General features: G+C 37.9%; 1 protein-coding gene across 3 annotated transcripts in view; it reads right to left on the reverse strand.

Annotated features, from left to right (window-relative positions):
• LOC124211912 (5-hydroxytryptamine receptor-like) overlaps positions 1-23750 on the reverse strand; it is a 182591-nt gene that overhangs the window by 130073 nt on the left and 28768 nt on the right. For 2 of the 3 annotated variants that reach the window (XM_046611446.2, XM_046611443.2), the window contains exons 2-3: positions 7052-7195; positions 4770-5015 (exon numbers count right to left, since the gene is read on the reverse strand). In XM_046611446.2, coding sequence (XP_046467402.1) covers positions 4770-5013 — 244 coding nt within the window. In that variant the 5' untranslated portion in view covers positions 5014-5015; positions 7052-7195. Of the gene's footprint in view, positions 1-4769; positions 5016-7051; positions 7196-7968; positions 7993-23750 lie in introns of those variants that run through there. The other variant, XM_046611444.2, reaches the window with a different exon arrangement.

Here is a 23750-nt window from a genome sequence, read left to right on the forward strand (position 1 = left end):
TTAACACGGTAGGAGTTGTTACCCATGAATTTTTACGAAATGCGAATATATTTTGACATTTATGACTTGATGATTTCTTTTTTGACAAACACGCGAACTTTTGGAACCAACGTAATAATTTCACGATAATATCCTACGAGTCTAGTTTGAAAAATGTAACGTAATATTTAAAAAAAAACGAGTATGAAATAAACGATATGGGTAATACATTTCTGAAAGTTCATAATTCTGCTGATCATCAAGGTTCGGATTGAATGGCATTCGAAATGTTTATTTTTATCACTTCCCAACATCGCATTTCACCGTCTAATCGTTTGCGAGTTGAAAGTAAATCAAAATAAAACGCATAATCTTTCAGTTATTTTACCGTGCAAAATAACTTGATGGAAATTGTGTCAGTAAAAATACTTCGAATAATTGTTAAAATTTTTTTGAAAAATTGACGCCATTTTTTCGCTCTACAATTTCGGTTGACTTACTTGACTCAAATCGATCGGGAACAACGAAATTAGAGCATTATGTAATCCTCGATAAAAAAAAAAGAGATAAAAGAAAAACTATGAATCAGAAAAAATACAATCATTCTAAAACACGGTAATTTGATTACAGATAAAAATTGAATACGAATCACGTACACGATAAGCACCATGAAAAATTATATTCCTTCGAATAAATTGTTCCGAGAATTGTCAGCCGCTTTTTCCAATCACGCAAATCCGTCCCTTTTTAGGAAGAGTGACTGAAATATGCAAGAGGCGAAATATAAATCGTTCGTCTATTTCTAAATCCATCGAGGCCAGTTTCCTCGAGATGTTGAGTTACAATAAAAATGTACCGTGAAAAATTCATGCGTCTCGGATAGTGGAAGGAATTTTAGTCATAAATTATCCGCTTTGACTATCCCGCTTACAGAGGGCGGACTTTTTTTCTTTGAGCTATTCTGGAGCAACATCAACGCCACGGAAAAATATCGCGAGATTGAATTAGGCGCGACCATTTGTACGGCTGTCAAATAGAGCCGATTTTCTTCTACACCGCCCAACGTTTTTCCACAAAAGTCTAACCCCTCGAGATTTTTCTTTCTTCCTTTTTCATTTTTTTACTCATTTTGTGCGTAATGAAATTTGTTAAAAAAAAAAAAAAAAAGTTTCAGACCATGCATGAATACGAATTGATTGTAAATGAAACATTTTTTCGAATGACAAGTGGACATATTTTCAAACAGTAACCGAATTGCTTCAAGATTCTCGTGCAACTTTCTGCAATGAGACATAATTTTCTAGTATCGAGGTAAAAATTGAGTAGTAAAGTTAATCTGTTTCAAAATTGCCGTATTTTTTTTTCTTTCTTTTTTTCTTCTTGTAAAATCTTGTCAAACGTCAGGTTCAATAAATTCACGAAGGAAATATCACTTCATTCGTTTCGGACGTAAAAAACTCGTATCGAATGATTTAAAATATGCTTGCGTACTCAAACTATTAAGCATTAAGTCGAAATTTTTACATTTGCCGCGACAAATTACGTGACAAAATTTATGAGACACGGAATAAAAGTCACAAGTATTCCGTACTCAAAAATCCGCGAAATTTTTACGCCGCGTATTTTCTAAACGGTTCGTCCTAAAAATCTATGGCGTGTTCTTTCTCTACTTTTTTTTTTTATCAGTTTTCACCATTTTTGTCGTAAGTCAAATCTGAGGGCGTGTGCTTGTTCCTCGGTCAATTTTACACCAGGAAACCTATTTCAAACCACTTGGCACGAAAAAAAAAAGAAATCTCTGCGTGATCTATAAAAAAAAAAAAACTCAAACGAAAAATGGCTCCGATTCAGCCAATAAAAAATTTTTTTGCCAATTTTGGAGTAAATTCGTAAGACTGACGGGATAAGCGACGCAATCGGTCGGTAATACAGTTCAATCCTAAAAGGCAATCGTCGTCCTGATACCCTGGGGTCCAGAGAATTTCTTCACCGAGAGTTTCGCTCCCGACTTTCGAGCACAAAAGCAGAGCTATACTTTCTTGCGAAATAATTTATAAGATTAGAGTATCCCCGTGTACGCTCTAATCTTGAAACTGATATATTATGTACATACATATAACGAAAGTTTCAAGTTGTTTGTATTTATTTCAGTGGTAGTCTACTCAAGTTTACGTTACGCATCAGCGTTCGCGGATCTTCTTTCTTCTTCTTTACTTTCTTTCCAAGCTTAGATAAAAGCTAAATCACCGATACATCACACGTGCGCACACATGGGCATACATATATGTGTAAATGTGTGCGTGCGTGTATAACATACCCGAAATGAATATCATATTCAGACCTCGTAATGTCAGGAAATGATTAACTGGTGAGACGAATGAAAAAGCAACGCTTTTCCCAACCGGGGTTCAAACAGTCATTTAGAATCTCAGAAATTCAGACAATATAATAGGAAAAATATGATAATAAAATTGAGAAATGAAGGCTTTACCGGTGAAACACACAGATTATTATTCATACGTGTAAAAGTCGAATGAAACGGTGAAACAAAAAAAAAAAAAAAACACATATTCGCTCCAAGTAACAACCTTTGCAGTGCCATGAAACAAAAAATACGTGTATCTATTTACATAAAATCAACCCTGTCTGATATATATATATATATACATATATAATATAAACGAAAATTTGCTTACGAGGCGCAATTTTTTGTTTCGTTGAAAACATTTTTTCTTCTAGAGCTAATTATACAAACGCTTTCTGCCCGTGGGATGAATTTTTTTTTTTTTTAAATCAGTAAACATTTGACTTTATAAAAACTTGATTGACGAGAAATTGTTCCGAGTGAACCCGCTGTAGAGGTTTAAAATTGAGCAGCTAATCATTCAATGTCTTTTTTTTTCCTGCTGCTAACAAATTGGTCACCGTTTGAAGTTGAAATTCGATTTTTCGTCCAATTTTCACGACGCTTTCATTTAATTAACGAAAAATATCAGGGCTAAAAGAAAATACGGCATCGTAGTGAAGAGGACGAACTGTCTCGGGAAACTTTCTCCAAATTTGGATCGAATCGATTGAAATCGTATTTGAGATATCACGGGCAGGGTAAAACATGTGTTGCTCAACCGAGCGAAATGTTTGACATTACTGGCACTAAAAATGGTTCTTATTAATTTATCGTAACGAAAAAATGACTGGATAAAGTTCGATCTATATAATTTTGGATAAAACGAACCACAATAAAATTGAACGATTCGTCTTCGGGGTATAAATTCTTCAAGTTCGCCTCACCTCTTAGCCTTCCTTACGCTGGTAGATAATAAAACAGGTACCCGCTTAAAAATAATCACGAACAAGTTTAGCGAAGGATTAATATATCGCTGACCTTCCAGCGCACTGTGTCAAGAGGCAAGGCACCTTCGGTATTCTCAAGTGTGATTATAGGTGTGTCATTGTGCCTACCGGTAGGTAAAAAAGTATATGTTCAGCTCTTTACAGCCTCCAGCACCAGGGTAGATGTACAAAATGAAGAAAAATTGATAAATAATTTGCCGTAAAGTTGCTTACATTTCGTTATTATTATAGACATCGAATACTCGACGTGTAATTGTGTCAAGGGTGTTGGAGATCTATCGAACTCTCATCAACGTCGAATCTCCTTCACTACTGGTTCATGTACCTAGCCAGGCTCAAGAACCACACTCGAGAGTCCGCGTAGTTTTCTCTTTGTGTAATCAGCACAAAACTCGGTGATTAATCGAGACCTTGGCCGCATGCAGGTACGTCATTGAAGCGGGAAAAATTATGTCATGGGATACGTGTCCGCGTTGACGGTCAGCTTTTCCTCGTATCGTAATAAATTTAGCCAAAAAAAAAAGTGTTCAATACTTCCATAAAACTCCAAATGCGATCGTGAAAGGCTGTCGTAACGGAAAAAAAATAAATAAATAAATAAATAAAAAAAAAAGAAAACTAAATAAATAAAAACAAAGGAAAACTTTTAAACAAGTCCCCACATCCAAAAAGATAACCGAAAGAAACGATTCACACTGCTCGAATTAGGTAGAATAAATTTGACAAGGATTTCCACTTCGATGCTTTAATACAAGTATATGTATATATATATATATATATATATATAAGTATGAAAAAGAGGTAGATGTAACGAGAAGTACAAGCCTGAATTCAACCAAGTTCTCATTTTCCTCCGATTTCCCAAACAATTCAAAACCGCCATCTTTTTCCATAAATAAATTAAACGCTATCGCGGTGTACGATTTGTCCGTAATTATTGAGTTCACTGTCGCGTCTCAAGTTGTGCGAACGCAACTTTCACTTCTGGGGTAATTGAATTTCTAATTATTTTAATTTGGATCGTGCGAAGAGCTCGGCTACATTTTGCGACCCTTTGTTCGGTCGGCGAATTGACGCCTGTTCGAGGTAATTTCGAGCCATTGTTAAGAGCTATGCTAAAATTCAAGCTTTCGCGTGCATGACACGTTGTTTAACAGAAGTTCCGTGACAAAGTTTCCGCTGTATAACTAATAAAATTTAACAATTATTAACTATATAATAAACTGCCAAATTTTCACGAGTGAAAAAAAATAATCACGTCTGAACCACGTATATATTTCAGGTATCGGTATCTGGTGTGATGTGTGTAATTTGTAAATTTATACATCATAATAATTACGCCTCGATTAACTTCCAATGCTGTTATTAAATAATATTAATTATATATCCGTATCCCGAAAAATGAAAATATGTTCAATAATAGCAGGGTGACTTACCGATTACAGTGATCAGTATCAGGAGGCAGAGAATTGTTGCTGTAACGATCATTACTACGAGGTCGCGATCGTTCCCCGAGGCACTTCCGGTTGTCCAGGTGTCGTTTCCACCCCCGGCAACTGCGTCGTGTTCCACCGAGCCATTCCACGCCTCGCCAACCGTCTGCGAGCCGACCAGGGTGCCATTCGTCGATGTGCCCCGACCTCCCATCCCCCACGTCCACCATAACTTCTCACCACCCATCACTGAAAAATGCGAGTTGCAATAAGCTGGGAGTAGAGAAGTTTACTACAGTGTTCTAAACTGTTATCGCCGTAAGCGAGAGTTATGGTTCTCGGTAGAAAATGAAAATTAATTTTGTAGCTGTAATCGGGGAATTTGTTCGATGAGAGTTGAAACTATGGTAAAGCAGGGCGAATTGCCGGTAAGATAGAGCAACTAAATGATCCAATAATCTATAGAGTTAGTCTGAGTGTGGATGTCCCCCAGTAATGAAAATCATAGAAAAGGGTTTGTGTCTTGGCTAAGTGTCGGTAACACGGCGGTATAGAAATCTGTGCCCGGAACACTTTTTATATATCTATTCAGAAAATTCAGCATGTGTTACTACTCTTTTCGATTATCGTAATATTACAATACCCATAACTGTACCATGTTTTCTGATAATTACAATAACATTTAAACTCACTCCGATACGCAATATACCGTTTATTGTAATTATACTCGTCAAGTTTTGGTTTTCGCTTCGCAATATCAGTGATCGTTAAACTATTTGGCAAAACGTAGTTAGAATACAGGTATAATTATGAGGTTGAGTCTGGTAGTTTTTTATTCAGCGGTAGTTTAGTTGAACAAAGTAATAAACGGTTCGATGAGCATCCGCGATGGGAACATGAGATGCAAACGACTGAAGTTCCTTGATTGGAAACCTTCCAGGTATAGCGATATTGATTGAATTTTCCACTAACGAAACGAATCCATGATGCGCCAATTTATTCAATACCCAATTGGCGGTAAGGCCAATATGTTACAATTACGTGTAATTTTGTTATCATCCCGTTTCATCAGCAGGGAAATTGTGTTTCCCCGATCTTCGATATGAAAAATGAAAAATAAATCTCTCCCTCTACAATCAATATCGAATGATCTGTACCTACACGTGGTTAAAAGTATAGCTGATCTGCTATCAAAGCCTTTGAACACCTGCTCCAATATGAGGAAAATTTAACGCCTCTACAATTATTACACAATGATGGGAAACTCGCGAATACCACGCAATTAATTATCGTGAAATATTCTGTAACGACGATGCAAAGTTATCATTAATTTCTCAAAGATAATTACAGCCGTTTCTCAGTCCTGTATTACACATATATACATCAGAAAATACCTATTAATTATATACATATTTTTACTACAAAGATACAAAGAGATTCGCGAAGAACAAAAGCAGAATCCGGATATTGGTGTCAATTTTTTTTATTTTTTCCAAGTTTTATTATCAGTCAGTCATTGAATTGTCGCATCCGGTTCGATCGAGTCTACATCGAAAAATTTAAATGTGTAAGTTGGACCCGTGAGTTTTTCCATCCAGCTTACAAGCGATAAGATTATGTTTACTTCCGACCAACCGCTTTCATCTAATATTTTGAATACTTTTCACTGATCGTAAGTAAATTGGCGAATGATTGGTGTGAAAACAACTTTAACACGTGGCAATTAAATTTCACAGGAAAAAAAAACGTCGTAACTCTTGTTATTTGCAATTTATAACCTACACAAATCCTCACAAGGGCTTGATAATATGTAACGGTGCAATGTTTATAAAGCAAAATAAAACAACAAAAATTACCAAAGCGTGCGAGACGTACAGACTTAAGTCTATGGATTTATCGAGTGTCGGTTCATCGAAAATAAATTTCTGCATAGAAAAAAAGTGTGAAATTTTAGTAAATTTCGTTACAAAAGTGTAAAAATGTTTCCGTAGACACGAAAGCTAATTATGGATATAACGGAGCGATCGATCGTTTCGCATTTTCGGGATTGTTAGTAATGTTTTATATCCGTATATATTTGTACACGGCGCGTACTGTGGGCGAAATGAAAAAAATGTTTGAAAGACGTTTTATTGGAAGGAAAGAAGGGGTGATGAAATTACCGACCGCATTTTTCCTCTGCCGTATCAAGTTTCGAATTCTATTGATCACCGTTTCCTTGACGTTCGGGGAGTTGGAGGTAAAAATAAATGCGAGATAGACAGAAATTAAACAATATTACTCACCTTGTGCAACCCTTCGGCAAAAGGCATCCTACGGCACCGAATGTTCATTTTACGTCGCTTTCACGTTCCGTCATTTATGTTTGATGTTCCGTCTCCTTTCGGGCTCTGCTGCTTGGAGGTCGGGTCGACTTCATCTTCGAACATCTGAAAGAGACGGAAATTGCACAGATAAGAACTCGCGAAATGTCAAATGTCAAATGTCAAATTCCGCAGAGTCTCTTCTTCTCTATCCTTTCCAATCTCTCTCTCTCCATGTTATGTTACTTTTATCTATTCTCTTATATTTTTGCACATGTTCCATAACCTCTTTACTTATTTATTTATTTATTTGTTCAATTTTTCAACTCTATTTTTTTTTTTTATCTTATTTATTACTATGTCTTTATTTTGTAATCTCTTTCGGTCTGTTTACTTTTATCTATTTTTTATCTCCTTCTCTAATCATTATTTTTCATTATTTTTCAACCTGAATTTTAATCTACATACGTTAATTTGTTGTTAGCTTTATTGTGCTCAATGCTTATGCATATAATCTGTTTCTATGAGCTTTGTGTACGCTGCCTGAGGAGACCTGTCCCAGGGCAAATAAACTATCTATCTATCTATCTATCTCTGTTTCTCTTACAGCATCGCTAATTGTGTCTAAAAATTTGAACCAACATACAGACAAACAATTATAATGAGATAGGCATGCAACTTGCACCTTTTTGATCTCAATGATCCTAAAATTATGAGTAAAAGTAGCCCGAAAATATTTGATTACGATTAAAACACCATAGTTTTATCATTTTCATCGTTTTTATTGTAAAATTTTTTCTCCAACTCTTCATTTTTTTAACGGATTTTAATTTTTCAAATTTTTGATCGCCACTGTTGAGTCTTCTAAAAAACAGATGCCTCTTATATCGTCAACTGACCTGTACATAAACAGTTTTCCTTTTCCATCATTATCCGATTTGTGCGATTTCATTTTTATTCATCCATGTTTCATTTGTATCATGCATACAATTTTCTGTATTTTTTTGTACACCCACTTTTGATACACAGAGATTAATGATTGGTTACTGTTGTATTAATTGCTACATGCTGGCACCGGCGTTGCGAGACTGGCTCAATTGGGAGTCGCGCTCGTTGATTGGACTGAATTACTCTGCACAGTTTCGTGAAACTAATTTAATTTCAATAAATTTTAACAAAATTTAACGTCATTGATGCGAATGAATCCACCATGAATAAAGGACGAAACGAATACGATTACGAAGACAAGATTATACTTGCTGTGTTTCGGACAATCTGGATTTGACAACTACCATAACCATTTGCAATTTTATTCTGCCCTATACATAATAATTTCTAAAAAATTGCAAAAGAAACACGACGCGCAAAAATATTCAAGTTTCTTAACAATCGCTTTTCTAGTAATCTCTCGATTGGTGAAACTACTATTCGTCCGTTATCGATTTAGATAACAAAAAAATAAAAATAAAAATATGACAGTGAATATCGCGTGAAATAACGAAAGAAAACGGAACTCTAATCCGATTTCCAGAAACTTCGGAAATGTTATCGAATTTGGTCAAATTTTTTCGAACTGCGTATCAGCTATAACGATATTATAATCGAAGCTTTCATCCTGAATTCCGGGCGAAGTGCGCAGTTCAGTTTAGTAAAAAAATACAAAGGCTACCAAAACTTTGATAAAACATTTGACTCAGTCGATACCTCATTGATCTGTCGCGATAGCGGTTTTGGTATTCACGAATGTCCGTCAGAAATGGAATGAAAATTGATTTATGACTCGCTGTCGGTAATGTAGGAACATAGCAGGTACAGATAGCTTGATCAAACCGACCTGCAACGATATTATTGTAACGACGTGTGTTTTGCTGCAGATTCCCCGCAACGAGATTTACTGCTCGTTAAATGCATGCGATATAAATTGCGTCCCGAATGAAACCTGTTACAATGAATAATCGACAAAGTATCTCTTCCTCACTTTATCCATGCGTATACCTCTCTCTCTTTCCCTCTCAAGTCTCTTATCTATAATGCGCAACCCATAACCGCTATAACCTTAATTTCTAATTTTCATTATCTTTATATTCTTGACAATCTATACAATCTGTTACACTCGTAAATTTTCCTCCTTATCACAGTGCACACCATTTAGATGTATTAATCACTCTACAATATTTGGTAACTTGGGGCACAATGGACCCCGTGAAAAATTTACCAGCAAAAGAAAAAAAAAAGAAGAAGAAGAAGAAATCAAACTTTTGGTTCAATAGTTTTTATAATTGAGAGTGTAAGCGATTTGTCAAAAAAAAATAGAGTATTTCGAATAAAATCGAATCCTTCGTAAGTTTTACACAATGAAAGAATCGTCTTTTCGAGTCCGTCGTACCCCAAGTTCCTCTAATACTACGCCGAAGGATTTCTGGTTCAGTGTAGTTTTAAGTAACTTCAAGTTAGCCTCTACGTCAGTAACTTTGTATCTCACATTAGGAGAAATTTTTAGCTCCAGTTACCGCCGAGTCCTTAAGTATTTTCAATTTTACCACAATCGAAAAATATAGTTCCAGGTCCAAAATGAAAATTAGTTTTCTAGCTGTTACCGGAAATTCTAGTATCCGTTACTATTCTTTCTCATCACGATCACTGTTGCTATATTTTCTTGCAACTGTTGCGAAAATTCAATGCTCGTGCAACGATAAATTGACGTTAAAGCCTTGTTTGACTAAAACAGTAGAGTAAACCTCACAAACTGATTTTGCGTTGCAATAACCAAAAAAGGATCGACGACAGCGCAAAATGGTTAGGCGTACCTCGTTTTTCGTAATTCCAATAATATTCAAACAGTTTTTTCAACGATACCTGTTTTACTGAATTCTTTTGGTTACTATAAAAAATGAAATTTTCCTCAGTCTACTCATTTTGTATTTTTGAGTGTCCACCCTGGTATAATAAAATACGCTGTATTCCACTCTATTCTCTCTGCGGGTATTTTTTTAAAAAGCTGTTGGAAATCGACCTCGCATCGATGACGCGCGGTTGAGATAAGAATTTCAATTTTCCCAAGTTCAACGTGATAACCCGATGTTGTAATAACGCGTTGATACGAAATCGCGAGTCATGTGTAAGCGTCGTGTGTAAGTTACTAGTTTTCGAAGATAAAAAATGGCCGGAGATTCAGAATACTGCGAAAAAGTCCGAAAGACGCTCCATGGAATCAATTACCTCAATTTCCCGCCAAACTTACCTACGTCTCTATGATTGATCGAAGACGAGACGTTTCGCGAATCGTTAGGCAATTCCAAGCCGGCCAATTGGCAGACGTGAATGTTAGGAAACCCTGCCGAGTATGGAAGCTGGAACAGCAACGACGGCCTTGAAATTTTCTTACAAAGACGATAGCAATGCGTTCCGTTTCGGATATAGTTACGCGAAGTTAGTTACACGTATGCCTGCATTGGCTTCGACACGGGGTAGAATAATAACTGTAATTGAGATCCGAGCGAGACGAGGACGAGGAAGAATTAGAGACGAAGGAAGACCGGCCTTCAATTGGTCCTTGATCGATTTCACATTACGCCCTCCAAGTTTATATGGTATCCAATTGGTAGCCGTGGGTCTGCAGTGTCTGCGGACTATACACGCCAAATTGCGAGATCTGTTGCTTGGTTATTTATAAAAGTGAGCACGATTTTCCACGAACAAATTGAATCGACCGGGATTTTACTTTTATTTCTCTTCGTTTATAGTTGACTCGGTAATATCCAACAGCGTGAAGAAACCGATGAAAATTCTTACTGGCGACACATGACTTTTTGGAAGAATTTAAAATATGGAAAATTACGCTGTAGAAACTTTCGTATGACAAATATTAATTTTCAATTTCATTGAAATTGATTTATTCATTCTCCCGTGTCGAGATTTGTAATTTTTTAAACGCATATTTCTTAACTTCGTAGAAGAGAGAGAGAGAAAAATAAACAATATAGGTCTTTGAAACTTGAGCTCGCGTATGAAGCTTTATAATAGAAACATCTCGTAGGAAATTCTAAAAAAAAAAAAAAATAAGAAAAAAACTTTAAGTAAAACATTGTGTTTTGTATAAGTAGGGTGAATTTTTTTTTCTAAATCCCTTCACATGTTCGATTTCCCATTTTTTCCAAGTCTTTCGGGCTCACTTACAAAATCATTGTGTGAAAAATAATCAGACATTGTTCAATACAAAAATCTGTTTACTCTATAAATTTATTGATATCGAATTTGCTCATATTTATCTCTAGTATATAGTAGAACATTTTGAATTCGTCTTTTTTCTTTTCCTCAGGCTGAATCCATAATCAATAATAGTTGTAATACGTTGTAATATGTTGTTTATATATATATAAAACTGGATACGTGTTTCGAAAAGCTTTATAGAGAGTCTTCCGACGCGCTCGGCAGTTCTACTAATCGAATAATGGCCTTGGAGTAATTAAGGCGAGCAACGCCAATTAATATTTGTTCGTTACATTGTAAAAAAAGAAAAAAAGCGCCACCCGCAGCATCGGACAACCTTTCAGCTGTTATTTCGATACGGGCAAAACTGCAGATCGTTACACAGGTATCGCATCCGCGGTGTAAAATTACCCGGAGAAAAAATATTTGCCTCGAGCGAATTCTTCGGATACCAATATATCAATATTTAATGACGTATCAGGCGTCCCGGTCTAGTCAAAAACCTACTGAAACAAAATCGTCTCGTTTGTTTGGAAGGTAAACTAACCGATACTGACAAAGTTAACGAATCTCGCTAAACTTTGTGTTATACGGAGTGAAAATAATGATTCGAGATAAAATATAGGCTGTGAAGATTAAAAAGAATTATTTCGATGACAAAAAATTTCTATTTTCGTTGATTAAATATTGCAGCAAGGTTTCTGAAAGGATTGAAAATCCAAATTCTTGTCCAAAGTGGGTTTTATTGTTTTGTTTTATGATTTCAGATCGTTAAAAATACCGATCATGTCACCGATTTTGATATCAATTTTTCTACCAGTGTCAGTTTTATTGGGCATTACAGGGGCGTAATCAAAGTAATTAATGAATCGACAGGCGCTGACAAATATGTGGCGTAGATGACTAGAGAGCTAGTTTAACAAGAAGCCGCAGAAACCCAAATTGAAAGCTAGAATTCCAATGCTAGAGTTTCCGCTTGTTTAATTATCCGTAATCACGTGACGATGTGACGAACGCTTTATTATCAGCCGTATAATGCGCAATACTCGCATGAATTTTGGCATATTTACGTAATACTCAATTAGGCAAATAACATAGTATACATATACTTTATAAACTGCAGTAACGACGTGCAGTGATTTGCTCGGTAGATAAAAACGTGATAAAAAGTCGGTAGACCGTTTTTCACGAATCGATAATACCGAAGTAGGAATACTTTTTTTCTTTCACTCAAGCTGAGAAAACGTTCAAAGAAGATTTTTTAGATCGTGAGAAAAAAGAAAACAGTTGAAAACTGTGTTTTTGTGATCTGAAAAAATTCGTGCATGTCCGAATTTCAGTTTCAAAATTTTCGAAAGATCTGCGACGAAGACTGGATTAATTAATTAATGGGGGGGGTGGGGTTGTCGATGCCGGAGAGGGAATGCTTGGGGTAAAATGTCGCTACGCAAATTAGTACAATTTTAAATCATAAGCCGAAAAAAACCACTGCGGAAAAGACAATTAGGATGATTCCTTCTGCCGGAATCGACGAAAGGGGCGATTTATCACAATAACAGTTGGACATGCTAATTATAAAACTGAATCAAGCAACTTTTGGTTAGAGCATAAAGTTTGACAGTTGCGAAAATCTGCTGGTTAAACATATACAGGTGAAATATACCGAGTGACTCCATCTTCTGTTACAATGTGACGCGCATGCGCCAAAATCCGAGAGAAATTGTTTGCCAGGGTGACCAACCGTTGTAAACGTAACCTAAAAAATTTTCACAATTCTCGCTATCGGTTGTATTCAACACGGATAGCGGTCAAAACTTTTGAGGTTACGTACAGCGTCGCAACCCGTTATTTGAATTTATGACGGCTGGTCGACAGATATGAATTGGTCTGTTCGCGAAATCGCTTATCGTCACGATTGAAAATAAAAAAAAAAAAAAAAGAATATCGCCGATACGCTTCGCTTCATGCCTCCGCAGTTCAAATTTTGATATCAGGATTCACTTCGATAAAATGAAGTTAATATACTGTTCAACTGTTTTTTCATTAAAATTTCACAATTTCGTTAGCATATTACGTTCGTTTCATCATTTTTTTGAAATTTGAAAATCTACAACCGAATCTTATTCGTTAAGTTTCAAGTTTTCGATTCATATCTGTTTCGTAACTTGATTATCGCAACTGTATTTTTAATCAATATTCAAAGTAAAAATAAAAAGGTGGCACGAAAAAATCGATTTTCACGAGTCGTTTTCTCGAAGACAAATAACTATATTGAATGGGGATTTAGACCATTTGAAAGAGCTTGATAAACTCTGAAGACTACTTATTGATTCCATTTTAAAATTGATTAATGAAATTTCGGGACAGTTTTTTTACGCTCGTGAAAAATCATAATGATTCCATTCCATCGGCACTTCCATTGTTTTGCCACTCTTCATATTAATCTTCGATTTGACCAATTATATCTTCCAAGTTTAAGGCCGTTTCAACCAGTAGCCGTTCAATACTGCTCGAAATACAGTTTAAACTACATCGAATACCGCGTAACGTTTCATCAATTTTTCCCCTCAGTTTCCGAAAACCTTTGTAAGAGACTGTGCAGGGTCAGCCGTCGCTGGGGACGAGTTTCAGCGATCCGAAAATCAGAGAATTGTACTTTCCAGTGTCGAGCTAACTGCAGTGCTGTGTAACAGTCAAGCAATAAAAATAATCACTTTTATACCAATGATAATAACAATAAAACTTTCAGTTATTCCGATTGTCTGTACAGTTATTCGGATAATTCACCAATACATTGTCCAATATTCTCCAATACTATAGGGTACAGTTATCGCAACTGTCTGAAAATTATTCGTCACATTTATATTAATTAATACCTGCTGGGTAATTACAGCGTATTTGAACGTTTCGAAGTGTGAATTCAATTTTTTAGTTATTATAAAATGATTCCTTGATTTTTTGATTTCTTTCGGATTTTGCGCAAAAACTCCGAACTAGAGACCGTTTGTTACTCAATTGTCGTAAAGTTTCACGAATGTAATACTTTGATAAGTGACAATGGCCAATTTTGAAAATTACGGTAATTCATCTCCTTACCGATTTCATCTTCTCTTCCCTTTTGAGCGCACAAAGAGGCTGTAATTAGAATATAAGAACAGGCTTAATCCTTCTCATCTTGACATTATTGACGTAACGCAGGAGCTGATTTTTTTCTGATAGTATTTTTAAGAAAATGTACTAAATAAAATTTCCACTAATTGTCAAAAAAACAGTTCATACGCCTTGCGTTACATAAAAATTATGAAGCATACAGATCCACGGATCAATTTTCATCCACTCTGTTTTCATCAAAATTGTTTCCATCACGGTCATTGTCGCAAATAAAATTGGTGAAATAAAATTTGTTTCCAGATCGCTTATTTCTCGCCTTCAAATTTTCCATTCATTGATCCTCGAATCCTCTATTTCGCCCTCCGGTTCCCTGTCGTTAAAAACAAGTCATCGAGGTCGATCAGGTGCGAAATGTGCAGCGCGTTTGTAGTCGGGAAACGCACCTGAGCACCCTTTCATTTTAGATCGAGCACACAAGCGGCATCGGATGGATATTGTCTGCGGGTATCGCGTTACATGCATAATTACGCTGTCTAATGGACTATCATATCAACTGTCACTGAGGTGGTTAAATATTGCTCGGCAATTAGTACCTATCACACGGTATGCACGTGTAGGCGGTGTAGAATTGATTTCACTTTCATTTACACAGACACACGCACGCACGGACGCTTTCGCTTTCTCTTTCTCCGACTCTCACCGCAAACAATAAACCTGCCGGGGTTATATCAGTTTGTAGTAACACAAATGTATGTGGAACCACCGAAAATTCTCCATGCGAACCATGATATTCGACTCGGATTTCAATCATTGAACCAGCCTTCCGTAAAATTCTGCTCTCCGACTCCTTTTCCCGATACGTATAACCGATATCGAGATCGGTCTCATTTGCATCGATAACGCTTTTCTCGCACGCTTATGCAATTTCAATTTTATGAAACGCGTTACGGGAAAAATGTTTCCAGAAAAAATTCCACGCTCGTTGAGATATCGGAAATCTTTCCCGAAAAATATCAAACGCGGATTAAGACTACGAATTACTTCAGAATGATTTAAAATTATCGAATAAGAACGATTTCGGTCCGCATTTTTTTTTTTCTAAATTAAAAAATCTATAAATTATACACGCTTCTCGTGATCGAGCAACAAGCATCGTTTCGATTGCAGTTTCAATCCACCAAAATTGCATGACACAAGGAAAAGAACAGCAGGTGTGATATGAGAATTGCAACGTGAGTCTTAAATTCGGCGAAGAAGATGAACGAAAATGACCCGAGGTATCATTCGTTGACTCAATCTTTAAAACGATTTGTCTCGTGTTATCGGAAAGCACCCGGTAATAAGAATTGATTTGGGAGCTTCTTCTCACTCCCGCTTTTATCTCGCGTCTCTCTTTCACTCTCTCTCTCTCTCTCTTCTCGTTTTTTATTCTCTTTTTGCAGTGTCGCTGCGAAGCAATAGATTTTCGGCGTTTTCTCGTTTGATGAATAGTTTCGACCCCAGTTCCCCCTTGTCGTACGGATTTTCCCTGCAGGACGTGAAACCTCAAGCGACCTGTTCCACAGGGTAACAAATTGAATCAAACTCATCTTATTTCGGATTTTAAAAGCTACGCTCTATCCCGTGGATCACCCACTTCGCATCAAGTCTCAGCTATCCGATCGCTTCCACTTTTTTTCACATCGCAATAACTCAAGTTTCGACCAAAGGGAATCCTATAAATAAGTGTGTCAAAGTATCGTTCTTCTGATTTTGATGTCCCTAATTTTTCGATCCTCAAATCTTCAAAGTTACCATCAATTTCGTATCGAATATCAATCCATCGGTGTTTTTCATGTTAGAACTTTGGAATAATTACTTTTACAGCTGGTATCTACGATAATAACGGATATCAGGCTAATGCCGTAAACTTGAAAGGGCCAGAAGATATCAAGTTTCAATTATACACGAATACGTTTTCCCTTCGTCGAATATTGTTGAAAAAAGTAACAATTGCCAAAGATGAAGTTATCATACATCACTCGATTATAAAAATCTATGTATAAAGCTAAAAATATATGAAAGTCACCGAGCAACATGGCGGCGAAAAACCGATCAGCTGATAGACGCGGTTCAATTGCACGAACATAACCTCAAAGAAGATCATATATTTTGTTATTGCAGAGTAAAAGATGCGGTAAAAAAACAATTTTCAAAATGAAATATCCTTCGTTATATCAATTGGGGTTTTATACTTTCTACCGCCACATGGCGCTTCCGATATTTCGTAACCTAAACCACGGTCGTTTTTCATCGAGTTTTGTTGCGCCGAGTGGAAAGGTAGGGAGGACTTAGGAACGCAGTTTATCCGAGACTCTTACAGGTCTGAAGCTTCCACGTTAAATATACAGACGCAGTGCGATTGGTTGTCAAGGCTTTCTACCTAATTCACCCAAATTTTTTTTTTTTACGGTAGCGAAGAAAGAGGGAAGACGAAAGAAGCTCGCGCTTCGTTATGTTAATGGTCGGCGTGCGAAAGCCTGGACTATACTTTGTTTCTAACTTTCAACTTTCTTTAAATTATTCAATGCCTATATACATGTATAGGTACGCACAGTGTGAGGATGTTTTTTACGTGTACGTTCATTTAGGTTTTTCCGCAGTACTTTACACGCACCTAGACGCGATTGGGTCTGCTGCTTAGTTCATTTTTCGAGAGTGTATGGTACTGCCGAAAAGTGCTTCCTTGTGTTACGCAATATCTGTGCTGCGGCTGTGTAATAAAATACCATAAAACCGTCAGAGCTGGCTTTTTCCGAGAGGAAAAAATATACCCACGTAGCTACTTCTCATACCCGGTTCGCTTTTCTGAGAATAAAAGAATATTAACGCCACCGGCACGTACTGCAGATTCCGGAAAACGGGGAAAACAAGTCTTTGCGATTACGGTTGTCATTGTATTTCTCGTATCAGGGAAAAGAGGCAAATCACTTTTGCGAATGATACTTTGACCTTGAAATTTTATACATTTACCAGAACGATCTGATTCTAACGATAATTTGGATATTATAAACCTGTCTCGAGAAAGAAATTAGAAGCCTGTGAACTAAACGTGCGACGAGACGAGAATTTTTGCTTAAACAAACTTCTGTAACGAGTTGTAACAAATTTTCATACATCGATTCATAGATTCTGATATTGAAATTGAAATTCATCTTCGTCAAAAGTTTCGTTATTGATTAAAATTTTCACTGTTCCTACGATAAAGATTTTATCTCTTTCCACAGAGCGAGAAGTCCCGAGGATTGAAATTCGGACCAACTTCTTGAATTCGAAAACTTTCGATAGCCGATTCATTCATCTCTCATCACTACAGTTTTGTTACTCTCAGTTTAATTCTCTTCATTCCTATACTCATTACACGTCCATAATTATCATAGAGCAAGTGAATCGTGGATCGAAACATGAAACTTCTATTCGTATCAATATGTTACTTTGTTACTCTTGAAGGTTCCATCCTCCAGGAAATACTTATAATGTAACCTGATCGATTCTGTATTTCCCCAAAGTAAAAACGGAACAGATAAAAGGAAAACATGAAAATTGAGCCCGTCCTCAGAATGGTACGTGTGGAGCATCTTCATGCCTCCCCCCTTTCATCCATCATACGAACGAGGGTTATACAACCATCCAACCACCCGGCTTGTATACCCGGCAAAAGGAGTGCGTGAATCTATCGCTTCTACGACTACGTTCCTAAGCCGTTATCGTATATACGATCTTTTCACTATCCGAAGCTTCTACCTCTTTATTCGAAAAGCTTTTTCATCCGGCGCGGGGTCTCCTTTCTTCTGAATTATAATAAAATACACGAAAGCAACACGTTTAGAAGAGGAACATGCATAAGGCAGGGCTACTACCATAGCTGATGTCAGATAAAGATGATGGAGATCCTGTTCTCATGTTGCAGGAAACGATTATGCCGTAGAATAGATACGACGCCAATGGCGATCAAGCGGACAATTAAGCCCCGGGTTTTTCGATCCACGCCCACGAGAAGTTGAATTCCGATCGTTCGTCCAGCAGATTTGACAGTTTCAAGAACCTTAAGACTTGGAAGATTTCGAGTTCCGAGTGTAAACTAGGTTATAGGGGTCTTATATTTCATCCGCTTGCTGGAACTGACGTTAAATAACATTATATTAATTAAATGTACTCGGCAAAACGACCTGTCGTGAATAATAATCCCCGGTTCCTAAGAGTAGTTTGAAACATTTGAATTCCGTACAATTGCATACAAGTGGCAAAGTCACTCGACCGTTGGAGCTCAACTCCTGTTCCAGTCCCAGTTTTTGATCAGCACAGTGCTGGCAGATAAAATTTTCTCGAAAATGTGATGTAACAAAAAGGTGAGTTGATGGGGTTTCATTCGTAACGTAGCGAAACTGAGGTCTACCATTTTCTGGAAATTTAACCTAACCCTGGGACATTGAGGTCAGAGTTGAACAGGGCGTAAGAATTAAGGAAATAAATCAACATCAGGTTGGTAGAGAATTTCTCGGGGCGGGGTGAAGAGTACCAGCAGAAGTGAGTGGCTAACCTATGTACACGTAGACGACAAGTCCGTACCTCTCTAACACGAGTGTTTCGGCTCAAAGTTCTCCAAGTTTGCAAAGTAACGTTCTCCGCTCGTTAATTGTCCGTGGATTTTAATCAACGCAATTACAATTCCAGACCTCGTTCCCTGACCATTTCAAAGCACGAGATACATCCCGGTTCTCTCTTATCCCCGCGGGGTCAGTTACACTCGGTAGGGTCTCGTGACACATTACCGGACAAGTTTCACTGTAAATATTACCGTAAATTCAATAGCAACTGTTCCGAATGAAGTTCCCCGTCACATTTCAACTTCCCACTCGACTTTTCCTGAACAACGAACAACGTGATATGAAAGATCACTTTGACCTTTGAATGGATTCAAAAGCGAACCATTACCGAGGGTGGTTTGGATCGAGGGTATAGTGGATGGTTCGGGAAGAGAGACGGTGAAAAGTTGGACTGAAATCCTGAAGGAGCGGAAAGTATTTCGTCCCCTTGAAGCAGTATCGGCAGTGGAAGTGCGTGACCAGAGGGCTAACAACTAGATTCGGTCGCCGGTGTTCCGAGACGTGGGCTCTCTGATTGCCCATGGGGTTGCCTCAACGCCGAGAGTCATCCGTATCTCGGGAACGCCGCGCCGGGGTCCCTGGTATCGACGAGGATCTCACTTTTCCTTCCTTCTTCTTTCTCCCATCCCAATCAGACGTCATCCCTTCGCCATGTGTATGCCCGACCGTGTTGGAGAGGAATTTATAGAAGCCGAGTGTGATGGTCTGGGCGTCGATTGCAGCGAGGAGACGCGAACTACTCTAACTTGGTATAATTGAGATATCGCTTCCGATATCACATCGTAACTCAATGTGTCTTGCTGGAGATAAAGTAGATAGAGATTTGAGTTCGCTGCTACCGCTACTGCTGGTGATGGTGGTGGTGCTGAGTTGGTAGAAAAGATCAAGTATTAGGAAAATGGATCCTGACTTGGTAAAAGATCAAATCCGATTACCAAGTAAATGACGACGACGCCTCCGAGACGCCGAGCCTATCAGCCGAGAATTTTGCCTACAGCGATGCTTCAAGTTGACAATTTACCTCCTCCGTGGCGAATCTGGCAATATACCAGATGCTCTAAAAAATAGTGACTCTCCCATTTTATACTCGAGACATATTAAACTCGATAAGACGATTTATGTGTCTGGCGTTGGTATATAACTATTCTTCAATCATCGTGTCAAACACAAATCCGCGATTCTCACGCAACCTGGAGTAAATCAATTTTCACCAGGATACTTATTGCATTTTCCATATCAGCGGCTACGCTGACGGATATGAATTTTTAAGTACGCTGCACTTTTTATCATCAGGAAATTTTCGTGCCATTCACCGAACGCCCGTTGCAGCATGAACATTGAATTCAACGTCATAAATTTTCAATCCGTTTATACTAGAGTCTAACAGATGCGTCAAGGTTATACTTCACATTGTGGGTGTCTTGTCAATTTCACTTTGAATTCATCAATTTTAGCCACTTCTGTGAATAACTAACAAAAACGGGATCAGAACGATTTCAAATGGATGCCAAATAATATCTACGGACACTCGTGACGTTCCTTGGTGAGGGTTGTTATAATGGTAAGACTTGAGGGCAGCGTTGTTCGAGACCAAGGTTTCCTGAAGTAATCGTTGAGGAAATTCATCGCGAGCTTGTACCTTGTACCCGGTGAGGATTTATAGCGATCATTTTGGACCACGTACCTATTTCTCAGACGTTTTGTCCGTGACCCGAAGGAACCAGTACCTCGATCTTCGCTCACGAGTAATATCGTTCCGGTGAATCAATCGGCTCGTGCTCCTTACCGCCCCGTAAAATGGTTCGTACATTAGTCGACGATTGGAGAATGTGTCGAACATGGGTGAGTGTGAGTGTGAATTTCTGCCGGGATGTGTAATATATTTACGAAGGGAAAAACCTATAAGCAAGCCTGTGGTGGTGAACAATGGAAAAGGTCGGTGAAACAAATGCCCATTGTCGAAGAGGTGAACTCGTCTTCCTGTGTGGCCCGACTCAATCAAACTCAACGGACGTCGAGGTATTCAAGGAATTTCAAGGTGTATTCCATGCGTATATTCGTGTACACACCACCTCCGTACCCGCCGGAACAAAGCCACCTTAGTGACCTTTATTCATGCCTCAGGATTAGGCGGAACAAATTAATGACGGTGTGAATGGAAGGTGTTTAGCTTTTATAATTGCGTTCAGTGATTTAAACTCAGGGATTAATTATGCATGTAACACGTCTGAGAACAAGTTGTTTGCTTGTATGCTGCGATCAAATCCACCGAACAATGGCCAAGTGAAACTTGAATATTGCGTGTCTGATGGCATAAGGTCGTAACCGCCAAAAATGTTATTTTAGTATATATAATTTTTTTTTCTCCTTTTCACTATTCGCTCTGAAAATCGATCAAAATGTATAATTTAATCCAAATTGAGCGTTTGAAACTATGAAGGCAGATACGATCTCTTCCCATTAATGAGTACATAAAAAAAAATATCGTTGAAACAGTAGCAGAAGGTTATATCTGCTAGTACATATAGCATTTTCTCTTAAACCGTTATTCAATTTCAACGTTTTTGGGCATATTTTAATGTTTTAAGCCTAGATACGACTAAAAAAAAAAGAAACCATAATATGTTCTTTCATTCTCTCTCTTTCTCTAATGTAGATTATAACACGCCTTTGGCATGTTAAGTTTTCTTTCATAAATTCAGTTTTTAGTCACCCAGAAGGCCGTTTGTAGCGGTTTTTGAGAAACCTTAAGCTCACGAACGTCTTCGGCTGAAGATTTAATGAGGTAAAGAAGCTCAAAGTGTGTCTCGACTTTCAAACTACGTGTCAAGTTCTCCAACATTCCCTGACCCTGATCTGAAACCCGAACAAAAAGCTCCCCAAACGTCTTATATTGTGATTCTGAACTTTGTTGACTGAAACGCCAGACTGACAGACTTTTTTCCGAGCGTGTGGATTGCAATCGTTAAATACCAAAAAAAAAAAAAAAAATCAAAAAACCAAATACGTCATTTTCAAGTTGTGCCGGTCCACCCGCGTAGTTATAATATCAAACTAGAACACATTGCTCCACCATTCAACTCAAGATATTATTTCACGCCAATTTGAGCATTCGAGGATCACAATAACGCAAGAACTAGGCATTGCGGCATTGTTTATAACAACAAAGTTATAGTTCAGCGGCAGCCTTATCGCATTATAACGTGACACGGTTCCCCTGTTTCGACATACTGTATTATGAAACGACGAACTGAGAAGGCATTATATTATACGGTGTTTTCAACTATGAAATGACTACATGGATGGAAATAATATAATTCAAGATTAGGATAATAATTTGCGAGCTCAAGCGTGTTGCGGCGAACTAATTTCTAGTCTGCAAGAGGATTAAGGTGAAACTTGAGAGTCCATTTTGGCCTGATCGATCCGGCGAACAATCCGGGATATTTTTTGGTCCGAAATGGTTTGGTAAGACCATGGATTAGGCCCGTGTATACACTGTCCCGGTTCAAACTGTCTTTTGCGTAAACATAACTTCCAAATGGGGGGTAATTGGTTATGAACGATATTTCTTTCAGTTTCAAAAGTTCGAGGATCTGAATTGTTCAATATACCGAGGTTGGGCGTACTTTGCTTCATTTTTCGTCCGCGTCTTAGGGCGAATCTGATGGAGGAGTATACTTTTCAAGTAATCCAACGTCAGCCGTAGGGAATAAATGAAGAGTGATGTACTCGCGGTTACGGAGCGTGAAGGAAGGCGAACACGCGGCGGTTCAAGACTAAGAGAAGAAAGTGAGAAAAAACGGACAGAACGATATGAGAAACAAAAGAAATTAGTAAAAATAAAATGAAACTCGGCAAAGGCGAAACTCTGCAGAACAATGGAAAACTATGGTCAGGATATATACGTGGACACGGCGTTGTAGTAGACGAGAATGGGCGGTGAGAAGAGAGAGAGAGAGAGAGAGAGAGAGAGAGAAAGAGAGAGAGAGAACGAGAAGGGAGGAGGACGGAAAGTGGAGATAAATGAGGAGAGAAAGAGGTAAAAAGAAAAAAATCGGAACGTTACAGAGAGAAATGGAAAAGAACATTACGCGGAGAAAATAAGTGAGCGCGCATACCTTTCTCTAAATGTTTCGTTGATTATGGGTATGTATGAACATACCGGGACTATCTCTTGAAACTTGAAAATCAACCGCGCATGCGCCAAAGAATTCGATCTCATTGGTCGGCGAAATCTTCCCGCAGCGATATTTTGGTCTGCGATGCAGGCGGGCCAACTTACGCAAAATATGTACGTTTGAATTTTCAAAGAGGATAAGCATTAAATTCCGACCGGTATTTGAAGAATCACCTTTGCGACCCAATAAAAAATGCTTCCCAAACCTTTTCGAGTCACTACCTCAATTATTTTAGATTCTAACCTCGAAAATTTGTATCGACTACATCGCCGCCAAAAACAGTTTGACAGCTGAAACTCGGATCCTGACAGATCGTTGACAGATAATTTTTAGTTATCGCAGGCCGAAAACCGAATTTTACGCTTGCAGAGGACGAAAAATATTGTTCGCTTCAAACTACGCCCTTGGTACGAAAATGAGTCATTTCCAAATTGTTTGAATGTGCAAAGTTCGATTTTGCGCACCGGTTTGAGTGTACAAAGTGACTCATTCCCGTACTATGAAAGAGCGTGCGCAAAGTAGTTACTTTGGACT

This window comes from Neodiprion pinetum, chromosome 2 (assembly GCF_021155775.2).
Source record: "Neodiprion pinetum isolate iyNeoPine1 chromosome 2, iyNeoPine1.2, whole genome shotgun sequence".
In the NCBI taxonomy this organism is placed as follows: Eukaryota; Metazoa; Arthropoda; class Insecta; order Hymenoptera; family Diprionidae; genus Neodiprion; species Neodiprion pinetum.